The sequence below is a fragment of the Python bivittatus genome, unplaced genomic scaffold, assembly GCF_059951505.1.
Source record: "Python bivittatus isolate LINGU-HERP-01145 unplaced genomic scaffold, Pbiv_v1 ctg000690_np1212, whole genome shotgun sequence".
Lineage (NCBI taxonomy): Eukaryota > Metazoa > Chordata > Lepidosauria > Squamata > Pythonidae > Python > Python bivittatus.
In genome coordinates this window covers 5245553-5267117 of record NW_028277096.1, presented here as the reverse complement: position 1 = coordinate 5267117, position 21565 = coordinate 5245553, and the positions used below count along the sequence as shown (strand labels likewise).

At 39.5% G+C, this 21565-nt stretch overlaps 1 protein-coding gene across 2 annotated transcripts in view; it reads right to left on the bottom strand.

Annotated features, from left to right (window-relative positions):
• The window catches only part of MAPRE3 (microtubule associated protein RP/EB family member 3), a 34888-nt gene extending 19857 nt beyond the window's left edge, over positions 1 to 15031 (bottom strand). For both annotated transcript variants that reach the window (XM_007426465.3, XM_007426464.3), the window contains exon 1: positions 14835 to 15031. In XM_007426465.3, the coding sequence (XP_007426527.2) occupies positions 14835 to 15004 (170 nt within the window). In that variant the 5' untranslated portion in view covers positions 15005 to 15031. The remainder of the gene's footprint in view (positions 1 to 14834) is intronic.
• Between the last annotated feature and the right edge of the window lie 6534 nt (positions 15032 to 21565).

Sequence of the window (21565 nt, the reverse complement as noted above, 5' to 3'; positions counted from 1 at the left end):
TTGAATGCTCACTATATAACACAGTTTGACCCAAGACCATTCTACTTTTCCATTACTTGTAGCAAGGTAAACCTGGACTGGAAAGGTTTTACTCAATATCGTTACTGTGGACTAATACTTGAAGCAATTGTGAAAGGAGCTGTAGTTAGTTTCCACAATGATAACATGAGGAAAAACAGCTTTAAAAATCAATACCACTCAAGCCCAGCAAAGTAGCTAGAGGCTGTCTTATGTAAATCTAATCTAATCTGATAAACCCATATCACCACTTTACATTGTGACAAAATGTTTAATGTAGCTTGGAGGCTTGCAATATTAGTAAACTATTGATAAATCCAATGATATTCCATCTCACAGTTTAATACCTGCTAGGCTTTAGTAGGGACAAAAATAGCCCATACTCCACATCTAAGAGAACAAGGTATTGGTTGTTATACCAATACTGAAAAGGCAATAGTTCTGACAGTGAAATATTGAAAACTGTATAATGAACTATATATGCAAGGGTAGGATTTGAATAAAAATGTAGCAGTATTAAGTACCTCTTCAATTGTCCCAGCTACATGTGCAGCAGAGATATTTATGGGTTATCTAATAATAACTATGATGAATGAATAAATGAACATTAAGAGAGAGCAAGAGAAAGAGAGAGAGAGAGAGACTGTGTTTATGTATATAAAGGAGGCAATAAATCTGAATAGTGATCTAATCTTGTGGAATCACTAACGCCTGACATGCAGGAAAATTAAAGTGTAGGCTTAATTATGAACAGAAGGGCTAAAATAGATGTCAGAAATTCTGGGTATGGATGCATAAAAAGAAGGAATCCTGAAATATTTTCTTATTTGATGAAATCCATGATAGAAGTAAAACCCTTAACGTACCTCTATCAAAAGCACAAGAAGATTTTTAAAGTAGACATTTCTGGACTTTCCAATAAAGCCCCATCAATTACTTCATCTCCTTTAAAATGTTTAAAAGGTATCAACAGATTTGAGATTAGTTGATTTATCTAAATGTATTTAGAGCATACTGGACTCCCCAAAGAATGTACTTCAAAGGACGGACATCAGATTTTCTTTATTGGGGATGTAAAAATTTGAGGGTTCATTGACCCATATGATATGGTTATGTGATCATCTGGTATCTTTTTGAAATGGTATTTTAATGTATATAACTAGATTTATGAGAAAAATCTCTAAATGTTAAAGATGTTGATGTGATGTTGAATTATATATCAAAGCTCTGAAATCTGACTTAGAGAATATAGACAATTAGTAAACCTGCAGGTTTAGATGGAGTAATTGGACACATATCAAATTAAGGATGTGGTTTACTTATAGTATGGCTATGCAATTTATGAAGACTGCATCTTTTTCTGATGATTGAAAGAATACTGTTATTGCTCCTTTATATGAATGAAAAAGTAACATCAGTGAATACAAAAACTAGAGCAGGGTTTCTCAACCATGGCAGCTTTAAGATGTGTGGAGTTCAACTCCCTGTCTGGGGAATTCTGAGAGTTGAAGTCCATACATCTTTAAGTTACCAAGGTTGAGAAACCCTGAACTAGAGAGTGGTTAGTTTGTTAAGTGTGCTTGAAAAGGTGTTTGGTAGAATTTTGATTAAAAGGGTATGAGAAATGATAACGAGCAAGACTGTGGAAGTGCATTACAGCTTTATGCTGGGCAGGGGTGTGGAGACCTTAGTATAAACTTTACTCAAGATGGGAAAAAGAATAAAAAATATTATGACATGAAAATACTGTTGGAAAAGTGGTGAGTAATATGTGTGGATGTTTGACAAAAGAAGTGAAAAGGACTTTTGTAAAAGCAGGCTTCTGCCCGCTTTGTAATATGGAAGTGAGACCTGGGTACATCAGGAGAAACATTTTTTTAGAAAGGGCTGAATGCAATGTATATGGTAAAACAAGAAGAGATAAGAGTCAAGTATGAATAAACATTGGATGAATGCAGATGGAATACACAAATGATTGATCAATACAAAAGAAGTACAGGTAGTTTGATCATACAGAGAGAATGAATGAGGGCTGAATTACAAAACAAATACATTGAGGAAGAATGAATGGATCAAGGGGAAAAGGAAGAATAAGGAAATTGTGGTTGGATGGGATTGATGAGATCCTCAAAAAGAAAAAGATGAGAAGTTTAAAGAACAAAAAGCAATATGGTTCTCTAGCGCAGAAAGATATGAATTGTGCTGGTATAAAGTAGTGGTAATTATATTTTCTTTTCTTTTTAAAAATTTAGTATCTTTAATTTCTTTGGCTTATTACTTCTTACACTTATTCTGCATAACATGGCTTATCCCAAAAAAATAGTCCTAGTCACCATGCTATTTTCTAGGATTCTCCATTCTATCCATTCTCCATTCTATACTCCCCAAACTAACCTTTAGTTTCTTCTCCTCTAATAGTTATCAAGCATTCCCTACTGAATGAGCATGCTCATTGGGCTATTTTGAGATATTGCTTCTATCCCAGATGTTTTCTTACATTGGTTTTTTTAAATTTCAACACCTTTATAATCCCTATTTTGGCTACTTATTGTAAGAATAAGCACTCAGAGGCTAGAGTCTCATGCTATTACTTTCTATGCAATAGGGCTCATCTTTAACAAAAATATATGCTAAAAATATTGTTGAAGACACAATTTTTGTGATGATAGTAATTCAGTTTCAATTTGAAATAATTATTAAATTGTTTTAAAATAATATAATTTAAAAATAGATTTAAAAACTTTCTTAAAATAGTTAAAAAATTCAAAGGACAATTAGAATGCAACCTTTAAAAGTATATAACTTTATTGAAAGTTTTCACATAGATAAACAAGAATAAATGTATGCAACCTTTAAAAGTATACTGAACAACCCGTGACCAGGTCATCGTTTCAGAGATATTTTCTTACCAGATTCCTCAATGCCTTCAACAATGCCAGGGCTTCTAATGTACAGTGGTACCTCGGGATACGAACGCCTCTACTAACGAACATTTCGGGTTACGACCAGCTTCGGCAGGAAAATTTTACCTCGGGTTATGAACTTGCCTCTACTTACGAACCGGATCCGCGGCCATTTTCCCTGCTGTCACGCAGTCACGGCTTCCTGTGGGCGAGGTCGCGGTAGCAAGGAGATGTTCGGTGAGGCTCGTGGTGTGTTTTGCGGTGTTTTGTGAAGGTTTTTGGTGTGCGTGTTAGCATGGCTCCAAAGAAAATGCAGAGCAGGCTTGGCGGGAGTCAGGCTCTGAAGAGGAAATTGCCTCGGGTTGTGACCAAATTCGGGCGGAGGGCGGAACGGATTAACCGGATTTACATTGAACCCTATGGGGAAATTCGCCTCGGGTTGCGACCAAATTCGGAGGGCGGAACGGATTAACCGGATTTACATTGAACCCTATGGGAAACTTTACCTCGACTTGAGACCAACTCGAGTTGCAACCAGAGTCACGGAACGGATTAAGTTCGTATCCCGAGGTACCACTGTACTGGAAAAGTTTTTAAAAATTCAGGGAGATATTCAGAGATGTAACTGCCTTGAAAATAGCCCATGTCATTCATATTGAAGTACATGTATAGCACAGTCAAATATCAGGAGTGGACCACAAGAAATGTTTTATGACATTTTGTATTGTGTCATAAAATGTTTTATAAAATTTGCCAAATTCAATTCCATAGGAGTCATGGGTCCTGGATTTTGGACCCATTTTGTAAGTTAGCCCATTTGAGGTACATTTGGTTCAAAAACTGTTGAACTGTGACACACCATTTTGCCCAGTTAAAGGTTACAAATAAACAGACACGAGAGTTTTAGTAGTGTATAGATACAACTTCAATGTTTAAAACAGCATGTTTTCATAGTTACAAAAACAATTGGCATACCTTAAGATGTCCCTCCCCTCTACTATGAGCCATTTAAAAATTACCAGCAGACTGTTTAACTCATTAAGTAAACATAACTAATTTTTAAAAATTCTCTAAAACCAGTATCAGTGCCAAAAGCAGTGCCATCTTATGAAAATCATAGACTAGACAAATATGCTGTCAAGGACCTCTTTGTGAGAATTATTTTTCGTACTGATAAAAGAACTAGCAGTTATCAAAACAATGAACAGATGGAAACTGCTCCTCTTTCACAAAAGAATCCAGACTGCAAGGAGTAAAGTCTGACACCTTTCTTTAACTGGTTAATATTTAGGAGAAAATAGGCACAAGTACCTGTGCTGGATTATGAAAATTTTGAACCTTAAATTAGGAGACCTGTTAACCTGCTAGATACTGAAAGAGAGAAGTCCAGTGTGGTGGTGATGTTAAGATGTTGGACTAGGACCGTGATGGCCCAGATGCAATCCCCTTCAGCCATAGAAGCTCACTGGCAACTCTGGACCAGTCATTCACTTTCCCCCCGGCCTATGCTGCTTCACAGGATTATTACTACAGGGAAAAATTGGAGAAGGGGATTCTATGTATGCCATCTCAAACTCCTGAAAGAAAGGCACCGTATAATGTTTACATCAATAACTTATTCATTTTTTAACTTGGACATGTAATTAGTGATTGAATCCACCTTGTCCAACAGTGCTGCTACAGAGGATAATGGGCTGAAGATGAGGTTGGTGCTTGTTTGTACTGGACAGCTGCAGCCATGCAAAGTCACATTTAGTTGTTGCCATAGCTGGAACTTTGCCACTATTATTCCCAGCTGTGGACTCACATCAGAACTGCTGTGGTTCCCATTCCCATATTCATTCATTCTCTCTCTCTCCCCCTGTTACTGGCCTATGAAAAGCAAAGGGGTGGCCTAGTTCATAGCTCCAATTTCTTTTGTGAAAACCAAACAGAAATGTTCAGTCAAGGGAGAAGGTGAAGTATTACTTCGTTTTCGGGAATAGGAGAGGTCTGCCTTCTCCTGGTTGTGATGATGTCAACTTTTCCAAGGGAGAACTTCAACAAGATCTTTCTGAGATAGAGAAGGATTAGTGCTTTGTGCCTAAACAGCATCTCAGTTTATTTTTCTGTGATGGGGGAAAGGTGTACCTAATGTAAATGCTACCAAAAGTCCAAAATATTCTTACAGGAGCAACTTCCTTTCCTGTCTTTGTTAAAGTGACAATTCTACATTCATATTGAAACACCGCCTTGTGCAATTTACATCGTCAAGGTTTACTCATTCTGAGGCCAGCGCCAACTGTTCCTGCCTAGCCTGCTACAGGGGAGGAATATTCCATGAGCTTTCCTGTCTACAAGTTAAAAAAAAAAAATCCAGGACCTGTCTAGTCTGTTTTGCTGCTTCCGTCTTTCCCTTTTCCTGAACTTATAACATCATCTCCAAGAGCACGTCTACATAAGGCTTGTACATCTCAGCAAAGTTTAGGCAGTTACTAAATCTTGTTTTAAAATTAGAGCCCGCAAAACACTCTGTCAGGATAGGTCGTAAGCAATAGTCCTCCTTGGATATCATACCCCCATAAGAATCTCTAGCCTGCCCCCTTCCCCTCCAAACACAAGTACACGTATCTGTATACATAATTGGGAAGGACATAGTAGTTGATTTAGATGAGAATGAGGGCAAAGTTTTGCCAGGGCATAAAGATGCATCTAGGGTCTAAAATGGGTGGCAAACAAATGTATGTCCTTTTTAAAGATAGTGGGCAATATCTACCCATCTTAACAAGACCTACAAAAGTTGAGAGAGATTAACAAGTACCTTGAACATATCATAAATATTCAAAACAATGGGAAATGCTTGTTTTGTGATTTGCTGCCATTGGACTACAACCTGTCCTGAAACCTAATCTGTTTTAATTCAAGTTTAAACTAATAAAGCAGAATTTTATGTTGAAATTAGATGAGCTTTGGTACTGGTGAGAACATGTACTGTATCACATTAGAAGGCAAGCAGGAAAATGAATCCCTGCTTGTGAATAACATTATTAATTCCTGACTGTAGTAGTGCTGCCTATTTAATTGTTATGGGGACAGAAATAGAAGTTGGATTTTTCATTTAACAGGACTAGGGATAAATCCTGCAAGAGTTCATAGACTAAATACTTGTTTCATTTAATAGGAATTTAGGTCTATTGTTTTATTTACACACATGCCAAATTATGGAGTAGATTCTATTCCATGAAACATTCATAACAAATTTATTTGTCTGTAGAATTTTGTTTTTGTTGCAATAGGCTAAGATGACTGTCCTGCTCTGAAGGTACAGCTTGGGACTGGACATACCATCAGTCCAGATATATGGCACCCATTGGTCTGGGGCTAGTCAAACCTTTCTACTGAATGGCATCTATTAGCATGGCTTCCCCCTACCTCTGTCTTCCACTGCTGAGTATAGTGATAGATTACAAAAAGCAAGGGAATTCTGAGGGCCACACAGCAGAGGCCTTTCAGTTAGCACGTTCCAAACCACTCACATGGTTATTATGTTCCCTCCCACCCAACAATGGTGAAGCTTTTCTTACTGGTCAGCAGTCACATAATTTGCTTAGTCCTGTTTATGTAACTCCCAAGACAGAAACATTCAGAGGGGTGGCACAAAGCAATCTGCATGTGAATAAGTTATACATTCTAACAAAGGAAACCAAACAGAAATTGGCAGTATGCCAGAAATCAATCCCATGGGGTAAACCAAGCACCACGACACAGTTATTCCAATAAAAGGCACAAGAAGGGGAGCAGGACAAGACAATAGCAGGTTTAGAAGAAAGACTCTAGCGTTCAATCACTTTTTCTATAGATTTTCTCAGCCATTTTCCAGGTCAAGCAGTCTGAAAATAATGACCTACCATCTTTATAATTACTGTTGTTCATGAAATGTCTGGAAAAGACTATCATTATGTTCAGAAAAGCAACCTCTGCAGATCTCAGGTCAGAATACTGAGCTGTCCAGCCTGACCACTTGGTTTGCACATTAACTGGATGTCAACAGGACCTCAGATCAAAGTACTTTCTACTCCATGTACTGTGGACATTCTCAATGCACATGAAATCAAGTGGCATGGCATAGAGGATATGTTCTCTCTACTCTTTACTAGGAAACAGTGTTCCTACCTTACAATGACGCTCCAGCATTCTGTTCAACACTAATTGCATGATTTGCAAAAGCACACAACCATACTAAGAATAATTAATCTGTACAAAACACAATACACATCACAGTCTCCATAGGAATGGTAGTGTTGGGCATCACTTGAATATTATTTATCTTTTGCCCAGCAATTCAAATTTTAATTTCCTGACCATGTTTTTCATAGACCAGTGGTACATTCCGCCCACGGTGTAAAACGGACGTATCTTTATGGATCAGGGATTGCCAGTCCCCTTGTATTTTTTCAGTACCTTAACCCATGTTGGTAACTGGCCAACAAATATTTCCAATATGACTGTTTTTATACAGAATTAAAAAAAACATGGGGCCCAATCAGGACCAGATGCACAGAATGGGTAAAGGCTGAGTCTCTCAATGTCCTTTATATTCCTAATTAATCCCATTTGTTTATTATTTATTTATTTATAAGGTATTCTGCCCATGCCCAAATGCTTTGAACCTATGAAATGGCAGGGGAATAACAATGCAGAAACTGCTCTCCATTCTTGCCCATTCCCAGAATACACTGTTCTCTTGGAGTATCAATGGCTGTTTAACCGAAAGTTAGCCATCAGCCCACGTTAGACAGCATGCCACACCATGATAAACTAACCAAGACTAAGGCATGAACTGTAATGGCAAACTGCAAACTATAAGACAAAACATAATGTTGTAAAGCAAGCCAAGAGAAATTGATTATTTGGGAGGGGGGATGTCGCAGCACTCTGAACACACAAAGAGAAAGCATATGGCTGGGAAACAATTTGTTACATCTACAGCATATAGCAAATTTTATTGTCACAAGATTATCACAAAATAAATCCAAAGATCCATGTGGCATCCATGAAGCCTGGCATAAACAGATATCTTGGCAATTTCCAGGTATCGAAGGAAAAGTGAAGTCGGGGGTGGGGGGGAGACCAATAACACAATGTGCACAAGATTTTATAAAAGATGGGTTAGTCTGCTCCAGAGCTTAAACCACTTAAAATATGGGACAAGTGGCCTGTGGGAAAAAAACAAGAACAGCAGCAGTAAGCAGAGTGTATGTATTAACTTTTCATCCTCTGTTCATCATTCTATATCCATACTTCATCATTTTTTCCATTGGTCTGCAGTGAGATGGGTAGTGACAAATTTGAAATATAAATAAATAAATATAAACTATAAGCAGTAACTTAGAAACTGCAGAAATGGGTAATAATCAGAATATAACAAAGAGACATATATATGTTCTTTATGTCACATAGACACTCTACACTGGAACAGCAAATGTTTTATTTTATATCTTTCCTAGAATCAGAAAGAGACATTTAGGGACATCTAGTCCAAACCCTTGTTCAGTGCAGGAATCCAAGTTAAGGCATCCCTGACAGATGGTTGTCCAGCTTTTACTTTAATACATCCTGTGAATGTTTGACATCCTTAAGATATTTCACAATTACTATCACAGCTCTTCCTTGTCTTTTCCCAATGTAAAACTTTCCCTTCAATTTTTTTATTTCATTCAGTTTCAATGCAGTTGAACCACAGAACCAGAAAGAATCAGAGAAACTGAAGGACAAGACTTTTAGAAATGAGAAAAATTACATATCTTAGAAGGGACCTTTCTTGATAGATAAACAACATGTTACCCCAAGTATGTGATTCCAGGTGAATATCACTAGAGACAAAAGTATGCATGCTGGAATTACATAGTACAGATTGTTTATTTGCCCTTTCAAAACATTTTTGACTCCTGAGCAAACAGAATAAGACTCTTATGAATTGGAAATTAGTTACAGAAGAGGAAGTAGAGTAAGAATGAATGGTCAGTTTTCATAACAGAGTTATAAAGATAAAACCCCCTAAGGATCTATATAGAGTACTGTACTAGACAGTACATCATTCATAACAATGAGTTTGCCAACTCTGCTGACAACAGCAACATGTTTTAGGAGAGTTAAAATAAAAAAAGTCAGCAACGAGCTTCAAGAGGATATCTCCAATTAAAGGAATGGGTATGAATATTGTCAATGTAATCTAGTAAAAGTAAATGTAACATAAAGTGCCCTGAGTAAAAAATCCTAACATCTCATATGCTCTGAATTTGAGCTGATGGAAACTAACTTGGAAAGAGAGATTGGGGTCACAACTGATAATTTAATTAAATTGACCTAATCCAGTGTGTAATTCTATCTGCCTATTTATTTACCATGAAAGCCATTTATCAGACTCTCCTCAGCTGTGGGGAAAGGAAAAAAGTTCTCAGACAGGACTGTGGGCTAAGACGAAGCATGTTACAATTAAGAGACTATATAAATAACTCTACTGTAGTAGTAACAGTGGGAAGCAGGAATTTTCCCAACCCACACAGCTGTCTCTAGAATCTCTGCATAAGGCCACAGAACTTCAAACTTAACTAAGCAACTGCTATGGCCAAAACAGTCTCTGCAAACTATTAAAATGGTTTTTGTTCAAAAATTGCTGAATTACATCACTCAGACAAAGGCTGTAGCTCTTTTCATGTGGAACTACAGGTGAGCAGCCTCATCTTAAAATGCAGCCTGAAACAATGGCTTCTGCCACAAACGTGTAGAAACATTGGTAGTCGATTGTCCTGCTTTGAATTAGTGGCAAGCCCTAGAATTAAGCCAGGTGCTGTCACTCTGATTGCTACTGATTTTCATTCCAAACAAAACTGCAACCACTGATGCCAAAATTTCATTAACATTTTCAAGCAGGTTTCCAGCTATCTCTCCACATTATCACTTATTACGATCAACAAGTGAACTGCCCAGGTAATAATCTATGGCAGGCTACCAAGTAGAAATTTAGAACGTAACATTGCCATTTGGAACAGAAGTAAACTGCAGTGATGTTGAACAGGATGATTCGCTGTGACATTTACACAAGTAGAAGAGCCATTTAGCATTTTACCAGAGTGGCAGTGTCCTCATACATCCAGAGGTGCTTTACTGCTTCCATAAAAAGTGACTGATGATCACTATAAGGACCACTGGGGACCTTCTGTGCACTGCCTCTTCTCCAACCTCACTGCTATTGCCTATCTCAAATGATAGCTTTATGAAAAAATATATCTCAAAATAGTAGAAAGGCCCAGATTGCAGCTCCAGTGTGAAATAAGAAATGTCTTCAGATTGTTCCTTACTAGAAACCAAGATAATACAATCCAGAAGATTTCCTCCACAATTACATTATTACCCAGGTTTCAGAACTAACATGCCAACCAGCTTGAAGAAAGCTGAAAAAACTTCCAGCGCTAGTAAAACAGGTAGAGAGCTTAGCCCAATTTATACTGTCAGCATTTTTGTCTTGAGGTCAGCACAGAGTAGAAATTAATCACATACCTTAGGAGCTATTCATCTCTCAGTGCCTTCCCCATTAACTGTTTTAATTATTGCCTCCAAAATTCAAATTCTTTATTGCAAGATGCTCCTGATTTTGCCTACCCCAAGATTTGAAAACATTGCTGAAAAAGAGGAAGAAACTGAGGATCAGGCACCGATTGGCTGAAGCAGCTGCCTAGGGAGGTTGAGAAATTTCTTGAACATTTTCAAAGGAAGGTCAGACAGATATTTATTAGCAGCTGTTTAAAGTCTGAGCTGAAAAAATCTACAGCTGCCTTGAAATCTGAAATTACAAAGGCCTGCTCAAGGACAGAGCATAAAATTCTTATGTTACCTTCTTGAAAAGATATATACTTCAGCAAGAAGCATGCTGCTTCTTCCAGGCTGTGTTTTAAATTATCTTTTCAAAATTTTCTTGCATCATTTGGAACTATCCCTTTCTCCAGTTCTTACCAAGATAAGAATACAGGTTACAGGTAGTCCCCCGTTTAAGAACGAGTTCTGTTCCCAAGGTCTGTCCATAAGTTGAATTTGTATGTAAGCCGGAACAGTATTATTGTATAATACTGCATAAGTAGTATTGTGTAATGAACGTGAATCATTGTGTATTTAACTCAAATCTTGCTACCATAGGCTCCGTTCTTAACTACAGGTCACCCTTAAATTGGCTGTTCTTAACCCAGGGACTACCTGTACATTTTTATTCTACTGTCATTTCCCCTTCCCCTTTGTAAATTAAATGCAATGCAGCAAATACTAGCTTTTCAAGCAATCACACCTCTGACACCCACATTCCAAAAACCTACCCCATCCTCCTCCACCCTTTGCCCCTCTTTCTTTAATCACCTCTTATTAGGCCATATCAAGTTAATGGGAATTAATAAAGACATCATCAAATGGAGTTTGCTCTCAGAAACTGGTTAAGAAAAGAGTGTGCAGCCTTGGATCCAACAGAATGTAGCCAGCCAAGTACACACAGGGCTATTTATCTCTAAAATACTGACTTGAGTGCCATGCACCGACAAGCAAATCCAGGAAGCCTCATTTAGGAAACAACACCTCCGTTTTAAATACCAATTATTCCATCAACCAGACTCATAAATATTTATGCCAGCTGAATACTAGGGTGATCAAGACTGAGTTTTAGACAGGTCATACAGAATAGTTGGAACCACTTCACAGCAGGGTAGAAAAGCCTTTCCCTTTCACCACTGAAACATAACTGAAGCAAGAGCCAACTATCAAAGGACAGCAAGAAGTCAAAGGAAAAACATAAGAGCCACACATATAAATGAAACCACCATAGAACTCACATCGCTCCACAGTTTTTCAGAAGTCTGTTCATACATTCACATATTAGTCATCAAGTGCTATACAGACCCAATAGAGGAGATTCACTTGGTTACTCAAATACTATCTTTGTAAGACAAGTTTATATTTTCCCCCTGAAGGAAGGTTAAAAGCCCTCTTGACCTCTATTCCCCTGTCCAGCAGGGTGATGGGCAGACTAAATCAGAGTCTTATCAGAAGCACCTGGGGTCTCTTGTGACACAGCACAAAGAAAAACAAGGGCTAGAAAAAGTGCCATGCATGAACAACTGAGAGAGAATGCCAAGAAATTTATAAAAAGAGGGAGACATTATGAAAAATGCAATTTAAAAAAAATATATGTAGGAAGACTATAGCTACACCAAGTGGGATCTGACAGGTAATCATGACCACATTTTCTCTTGCTTTCTGCAGCAAGTACAGAGATGGCATGCTGGAACTCCAAAATAGGGCATTCACCCAAGTAAGCTTGTAGAATTTATAAGAAGCAGTATTCTTGTCCATGATACCTCATCTACTTTCCACAGAGATCAGCTACACTGCCAGGTTTAAGCAGCATATTGTAAGCAAATACAAAGTCCAGAAGTGACTGATTCTCAGCTTATAAAGGTGCTTCAGCCCATAACCTGCCACACCATGCCAAGGATTCCTAACAGATTATATAGGCATATCTGAGAGGAGTCAATAGAAATAATATGCCTGGAAGCGATGAAACTGAGGAGAGCCAGTTTGGTGTAGTGGTTAAGGTATCAGGCCAGAAACCAGGAATCCATGAGTTCTAGTCCCCCCACTTAGGTACAAAGCCAGCTGGGTGATGTTGGGCCAGTCACCAGGAGTCAACATTGACTTGAAGGCATGCACACACACACATGCAACAATACTTCATCAAAAAGGTGAAAATAGCAAACAGCATTGAATACATTTGCCAACAGATTATTTGGTTCTCCTCAATTCCTAACGGCTATATTAATGTAACAAACCTAAATAAATCAGATAAATAGGCAGCAGAAGCATTCACAAAGATTATCGTTAACTTGTTTCAGTGTTTGTATGACCTAGCATGTTAACCAATCCCAACCTGTCAGTTAATTTATGGTTGAACCAGGTGGTACAGCATTTATATAAAGCCAAAATGTCTCATAAAAGACCAACTCCATTTCCAAATGTTGCTGAATTGCTCTTAAAATTATCACTGCCTACTATATAATAATTTGACATAAGCCCTTATATTCCTAGGGGAAGATGGTATGCATTACCTTGGATTTGGGGTAACAGGATCATTTTTCACCTTAGGGCTAGATGCATTCACAGATTAAATTTAACCAGCACCTCCTAAAATATGTGAGTTGTCTACTATTGTTTATATCTGTTAGCACTTTCCTGATGAGTGGCCTGATAGTCATAAAAGTAAATGGCCATTTTCTAGATCATCCAACACAGAAGACCAGCCATCCTGCATTCCAAAGATCAATCTACAGGCAGTCCTTGACTTACAACCATAATTTGGACTGGAACTTCCACTGCTAAGCAATGCGGTCATTAAATGAGTCATGCCCAATATCACCTTTTTTGCTGTGGTTAAACAAATCACTGCAGTCATTAAGTGAATCACACAGTTGTTAAACAAATCTGGCTTCCTCCATTGACTTTACTTGTCGGAAGCCCCCTGAGAAGGTTGCAAATGGCGATCACGTGACCCTGGGATACTGCAGCCATTGTAAATACATGCTGGTTACTAACTGCCCAAATTTTGAGCAAGTGAACATGGGGATGCTGCGACAGCTGTAAGTGCGAAGTCATAAGTCATAAGTCAATTTTTTCAGCGCCAACATAACTTTGAACAGTTCAAGGACTACCTGTACACAGTCACTCAGTATAAATTTATCTGTGTGCCTAAACAGCTAGTTCAAGCTCAAGATTTCTGTGCCTATGGACTAGATCATGTACATGAGTCTATGTGCTCTGTACACAAGTCAGTACTGAGAGGACAGGTTTACATTTTACAGCAAGCAAGCAAGCCATATATTCATGAAATTACATATATCTCCAATCAAGGCTAGGAATTTAATCATATCCCACTGTGGGTGATCAATGACTTGCTGGCTAAGAAAAAAACATGAATGGCCTTGCAAAACCAAGTCACTGGGAGCATTAGAAGAAACTCCCTTTATGTTTAGAACCTTTTCATCTAGTTTTGCAGAATCCCAGGCTTAGAACTTTACTTTTCTTGACAGATTCTTTTCCACTTTGATCTTTCTGATTCTCCCTTTTAGGCCAACCAGTCTATCAGAGCAGGGAGACAGGCAAGACCCAAAGAAGCTACTGACCCTCAAACCAGAGATTCCCGCATGGTCCACACCCCGAGTTCAGAGACGGCCCACAAAGGCTGGGACCGGGAGGCATGCAAAGACTTGATTTCCCAGCTTCCACGATAACAAGTGCGAGTGCCCCTTCTGCAGCGACATCCGTGGCGCAGCAAAGAAAGCTACTTTGTCCCTGGCAGAGGCTGCCACTGCTGCCCGGGGAAGCTCTCGCCTTGCCGCCTTCTCTCTCAATTATCAGCATCACCACCATCCCCGAGGATGCTCTGCGGAGTCACGGCGGCCTGTAGTGCGCAGGCAAGTCCCACCTGGCGAGCTAGAACCAGGACGCGGCCGGGACGCTTGCTCCAGCGGACAGCGCGCTGCCGCCGCCGCCGCCGTCTCCTGGAGGAGCAGAAGCGGGATGAGGGCGAGCGACAGCGGGGCCCCTCGCTAACGAAAAGCCACAGCCCGCCGTCCCCTATAGAAAGGCGAGCTGCGGCGGCGGCGGCGGCGGCGGCGGTGGCAACTATAGCCCGCGAATAGCGCCCCTTCCCCCGATTTGCCTCCGCTCTAGGGAAGACCCCGCAGTGGCGGCCCTTCGGCAAAAGGGAACGAAAAGGGTCACCCGAAGAAGCGGGGAGGGGCGATGACGGGGCACTTTCCGCCTCCCCGATTGCCGCAGGCGGCGGGGAAGGTGCTCCCTCTGTTGTTCTCCCCTCCCCAACCGCCTCCCTTCACTCACGGCGGTGCCGGCGCGGCAACGGCGGCTGGCTGGCTCCGTCTTTGCCCTCCGGCCGGCCGGCCTGACTTCTTACTGTAGCGGCGGCGGCGGCGGCGGCGGCGGCGGCTCCTCCTCCGAGTCCGCACCGACCGGGCCGGCTTTGCGGGGAGGGGGAGGAGGCTCCCACGCATGCGCCGCCCCCTAAACAGGCACAGGATGGCCGGGCCTCATCTTCAACCCCGCCCTCCCCGCTGTCATAGCAACCACAAGGGGGAGCGAGCGATTTGCTGCTGCTCCCATGACAACCGAGGCATCAGAAGTCCCGCCTACACGCTGCCTCACAGTCCCAACCTCTTCGCGCAGTATCTCTGGCAGATCGGGAGAGATCGTCTTGCCAAAGGTGGTAACCTTCATCACTGAGTTCTTCCTCACATGCACGCAGGATCCTGTTCCGGCAAACCAAGAAAAGCAGCTCTTATCGTTGGATCCACCTGTCTTCGGTAAAACGCTTTACACTGATTCACAACTCCTCTCCCCTTGCATCTTAGCAGCTGTTTCCACTGATTTTTTTTTTTTTTTTACATAAAACTTGGAGTCTGGTACCCCTGACACCATCTATTTAAAAGACTTCCAGAATGTGTAACCCTGAAAAATGATCTTACTGGAAGTTAAGTACTCTCTTTGTTTATCAACCCAACATATAGTTGAGCCTTCTTGTAAATAGTAACTCCTGTTTCATAGCTTTTGATGTATTGTACTTTGAATGCAATGGACAAAATATTTCTGTACACTGTATGCTTTTGCACATAAGTAAATCCTATTGAAATCCTGTTCAATTCATCCTATAGGTCATGCAATGCTGCCCAAAGAGTGACATGGCTTGGTTCAGGCTCAGGATGTCCTGACTACTATCTCTCTTGGCTGCCCAAAGGGACCTCTTTTGGAAGCGCCAGCCACTGAGCTACAAAAATTAAAGAAAATATATCAGCAGCCTGGAAGAATACCAGCTAGTGTTCCCTCCTTAAAAATGGAAAAGGTGGAATTAGGATATGCCATTTCAAACTTGATAAGAGCAAAACAAGACTAATGCATGGCTGAAGTTAGAAACCAGAGGAAACCAAGCTGACTCTGGGACATCTTAGTTTGTGGCAAAAAGATGGGACTGGGATCTTCATAAAACCCATGGGATAATGATGATCATGGCATTCCCCTCTGTTGCAAACTGTTTGCTAACACAGTTCACATTTTCTGTCTTCTCTTTTTAAAAGAAAAATTGTAGAAACCTATGTTGCATGCCTATGGCAGGATAGAATAACCCCCAGCTTAAGAATTCTGGGAGCTGTAGTCCCAAAACATCTGGAATGTATCTTGTTGAAGAAGCCTGACATAATACATCATAAACCATCATAAAACAAGAAAAGTTCAGACATTTGTGAAGTCACGCTAATCTAATCCTGTTACCCTTTTTTGGCAGGACAGCTGACTTGGTTGAGAAAGACAACAAAGGGTTTTACATTATCCTCTTCACTGGAAGCTACTGTTGGAAGGACCAGCAATTTCATATTCAGAAAATACAAAGGAGAATTATCAAGACTGGTAAACTGTTTCCAGATCAAAGATGGGATGTGGCTATTTGTGTGGGGAAGGCAAAGAGTTTTGACACTGCACAAAGGCATGTTCTCTTGTTGTCATTACTTGCCATTCTGAAAGATAAGCCCCGGTGCCAAGCCTGAAGTCTGGAACAAAGTTCATAGGTTGAACCTTTTCTAATGAAGTCATGCATAGGCGGGTTCACAGTGATTAGAAAGCTATAAACAAAGGTAATAAAGCCAGCAGAGCATGAGGAAGGACAATCTCGAGTTCAATACAGTGCAGCATTTTTAGAAGTATGTCAGGTGAGGAAGAGAAATGCCTGTGACATTACAGGATGAGACAAAATTGGAAGCAATTGCAAACATCTTTGGATTGTAGGCAGTAACAGGATCACTGGAGAGCCAGTTTGGTGTAGTTGTTAAGCCACCAGACTAGAAACTGGGAGACTGTGAGTTCTAGTCCTACCTTAGGCATAAAGCCAACTTGGTGACCTTGGTGACCTCTCAGCCCTACAAAGAAGGCAATGGCAAACCACTTCCAAAATCTTACCAAGATTACCAAGGACTTGTCCAGGCAGTCACCAGGAGTCAACACTGGCTCGAAGGCACACACACACACACACAAATCATTGATAATAACATTAAAGTATATAAAAGTTTCACTGTAGCCAAAGAAGGGACCAAATCCACCTTAAGTTTTCTTTTCTCCAAAACTGCTATTAAAAAAGGAGTATCAGACATTGCAAGATTACAGGAAAGTCTGGTCCTTCTATCTATCTATCTATCTATCTATCTATCTATCTATCTATCTATCTATCTATCCATCCATCCATCCATCCATCCATCCATCCATCCAGTGTGTGTGTGTATATTTATGTTATATAGTCCTCTTAATTTCTGTTTCCAAAAAGTATAGGTAGCATGACTATCTCCTCAACTTTTACTCAAGGATCTCATGGCTCTACTGTCTCTGTCTTTGCATCATGAGTGTTGGTGGCTGTGTTTCAGCTGAGCAGAGCAACTAGGTCTCTAGTTCCAAATAGTTTTGTACCCTCAGCCTGCCTGTCCAGCTCCATCTATGTCTCAGAGCTCAAATTACAAGAGAACAGAAAGGATCTGACTCAGTTCTTTTTTTTTTAATAATATTTTATTGAAATTTTAAAATTACAAAGTTAAAAGTTAGAAATTAAAAAGAAAGTGGAAAATACAAATTATAAAGAAAAGGAAAAGAAAACGTGAGATAAAGTAAAAGAAAAAGAAGAAAGACATGAAAAATAGATAGCTTCCAATCTATCTCTGATCTTAAGAATAATAAGAGTGTCATAGGTGCTAGTTTTTAATGCATTAAGTAGGAATAATTCTTTGTCAAAACATATCCCATTACATTTATAATCTAATCTTCAAATCCCCATGTAAGCTTCGCCCCGCCTGCATTTTGGAAATAGTCCATCAATGGTTTCCATTCCTTAAGGTAATAATTATTTGATTTTTCTTTTAATAAACAAGTCAGTTTATCATTTTCTGCCATTTCCATCAGTTTTAGCAACCATTCTTGTATTGTTAGTAGTGTCTGGGTTTTCCAAAATTGTGCATACAAAAGTCTTGCTGGGATAATCATGTATTGAGTAATTCTGATAAGATGCTTTCCGACTGAAAGTCCATTATCCCCAACAGAAATAATTCTGGTTTAAATGGAACCTGTATTTGTAGTATGCTCTGCATCAAAGATTGTATTTGAGTCCAAAATTTCTTCGCAATTTTACATGTCCACCACATATGGTAGAACGACCCTTCTTGTTGGTTACATTTCCAACAAATGTTGGAAATTGTCCCATACATCTTTGATAATCTTTGGGGTGTCATATACCATCGATACAACATTTTATAAAAGTTTTCTTTCAAATTATTGAAGGGCATTATTTTGATATACAATTTTATATTTTATATATACACAATTTTATATATGCTTCACACAATGTTTAACCATACCTGTAACAGTGCACTCTATTTTATTTCTAAAGGGTTAACTTGCTTTTGCTTTGTAAAGAGCACTGGTTTCTTCTTCCCCCCCCTTATCTCTTTGCTGAATGCCAGATTGTCTTCGAAGAAACAATTAGATGAATACAAGTTGTTTGTTTTACCAAGCTTTTGCAACAGTCGTGGGGCCCTGCATTCCAGAGAGAGAGATAAGAAAAATCTTGTATGCCATTCTCTTGGTAACCAGAAGAATAAGTTACATTTAAGTTTACCTTCCTAAGAACCACCTTTCACTTGCTCAGACCGTCCCAAAAATCCCTTGTATGGGTGTGAGGGGATGTACTATCTGATTACAGATTTACATGTCTATAAAGTCTCTGATGTTTGTGTTGTAAGGTGTGATTTCATCAACCTCTCTTCTGAATGTGTTGATTGGGGTCACCCAGCTGTGTCTTGATCAAAATACATCTGTTATCTTAAAGAAGCCTCGTCTCAAGTCTTTTTATTTGGCTTTATTGAGACTTGGGAAATAAAAGGTGCCATACATTATAACAAAAAGTAAATTTTAATCCTTTAGACCACATATTTTCCCATTGCTGCATATGTATATTATGTCCAATATTTTTTCCCCATTTAATCATGCATTCTTTAACTTGTTCTTCAACCATTTCTTCTCTCAACAATAATTTATACATTTTTGCTATTAAGTGCTCATCTGTTTCACATAGTTGAATTACAAATTCCAATTTATTCTGTTCAAATCCAAATTCTTTTTTATCAATTTTGAATTTTTCTTTATATTGCATATAAGAAAGCCATTGAAACGTATGTCCTTCTAAAACCAATTGCTCTTTTGATTTGATTTTATATTCTCCTTGTTCTTTTTCTAATAAGTCTTTATATCTCATCCATTTATTTTTATCTCTTGTTTCAGTTCTATAAAATGCTTCTTGTGTAGAAGTCCAAATCGGCATCTTAGGGCATAAAAGTGGTCTCCATTTAGTCCAAACTTTTAATAAAGATCTTCTAATATAGTGGTTTTTAAAGTCCACATTAACTTTGACTTTATCATACCACAAATATCCGTGCCATCCAAATCTCAAATTATAACCTTCCAAATTTAATAGTTTTTCATTTCTCAAGGTAATCCATTCTTTAAGCCATACTAAACAGCAAGCTACATAGTACAATTTCAAATCAGGAAGACCCAAACCACCTCTTTCTTTCACATCTTGCAAAACTTTATATTTTATTCTTGGTTTTTTCCCTTGCCATATAAACTTAGAAATGTCACGTTGCCATTGTTTAAAGGGTGCTTCTCTGACTCAGTTCTTTTTAGGAAGGAGCTGTGTATTTGTTGTTTCCAATGCTGCTAAGAGGAGAAAGAGTTGGAGGCTGTGGACTTATTCAGGGTCTCCCTACCTTTTATCCCCATATCCCACAAATGAATGCAAAACTCAGGCAGAGCCAAAAAGCTAGCTGGCAAAGTTGGGCTAACCAACCATGCCCATCCTCTTCATTCAAATGCATTCCAGTATCCCTCCATTAGTTGAGTGCCAACATTTATTTCTACTTCCTAAAATCCAATGTGTCATCTTTAATGTTTTGCTTTTTTTAAGGAATGCACTGAGACAAAAAAATCATAAGAGATAACTAGAAAGAAAGTTAAAGAAAAAGGCAGCAAAAAGAGGAAGCAAACATCCTGCTAAATGAGTAGGTGGCAGGCGTGGCTAGGAGGGCCTTTGCACGGTTTCATCTTGTGCACCAGTTGCACCTGTTCCTGGATTGGCAGGCCCTGTTTACAGTCACTCATGCCCTAGTCACCCCCCAGATTGGACTACTGCAACGTGCTCTACATGGGGCTGCCCTTGAAGAGTATCCAGAAGCTTCAGCTGGTACAGAATGCAATGGCACAGGCAGCTATGTGCGCTCCGAGAACAGCACTTGTTACACCTCTGCTCTGCTAGCTGCACTGGGTGTCAGTTTGCTTCCAGATCCAATTCAAGGTGCTGGTTTTAACCTTTAAAGCCCTTCATGGCATGGGGCCGGGGTATCTGAGAGACCTCCTCTCCCCGGTTATATCAGCTCGCCCCATCAGATCTCACAGAGGAGGCATGTTGCAGGTACCATTAGCCAGGGACCTGCATTTGGTGGGTCACAAGAGATGTGCCTTCTCTGCTGTGGTGCCCACCTTATGGAATAGCCTTCCTCCCAAGATTAGATTAGTGCCACCCTTTTTGCTATTCCAGAAGGCCCTCAAGACCTGGTTATGTGATCAGGCTTGCAGCTCCCAGGGAACCAGAGACCTGCTTAGATGGCTCCATTGCCGAGGGGGCCATTTTTATTCTCCCTCCTCTTTGGTTTATATCTTGGTTTTTATTATATTTATTAATGTGGTTTTTATATTTTATGTTGTTTTTATATTTGTTTTTATCTGATTGTTGTACACTTTTGGTGAGATGGGTGGCTATATAAATTTGTTTAATAAATAAATAAAATAAAATAAAAATAGTGTGTATGCACATCCACAGACCCTTATACGATTTAAGAGAAATAACAAAAATTTTACATATGCATATCCTATATTTCTCTCCTAGAATGACTAATTATTAGGAAAAACAGAAGGATATTCATCCCTTATATTCATCTCTTCCTGTCCCTTTCATCACCAAGAGGCATGGCAAAACAAAGAGCAACCTGGAGAGCAGTGTTAAAAATCAAGGCCTAGTTCTTGTCTGACCCAGGTGGTGCACCATGAAATACCTGCAGCAGAAGTTTAAAGCATTATCTTGAGACCGTGAAGGCAACTGCAATCCCTCTCATTTGTCTATCTATGCCAAACAGAACAGGAAGAATTTTTGTGTGTGCTTTCTCTACAACCTTGCAGGTCCTTAGGCATGGTCTCACAAGTCTCACCTCACTGTGTGTGAGTTGGGCGGCTGTATAAGTTTGCTAAATAAATAAATAAATATTTTGAGATCTCAGGAAAGTGTTTAACCTTAAACATCTAAACTTGAAAGAGTACTTCAGAAGCGGTATATTATAGCATCTTTTTCTCTTTCTTTCTTGAACAAAAGATTTGAGTGTAGCTTACTATGACTGTGGAATGGTTTGGACTCAGTCTCCAAATGGTGCCTCAGAGTATGCAGGAATACAAACACTGTACCTATCTGAAACATATAA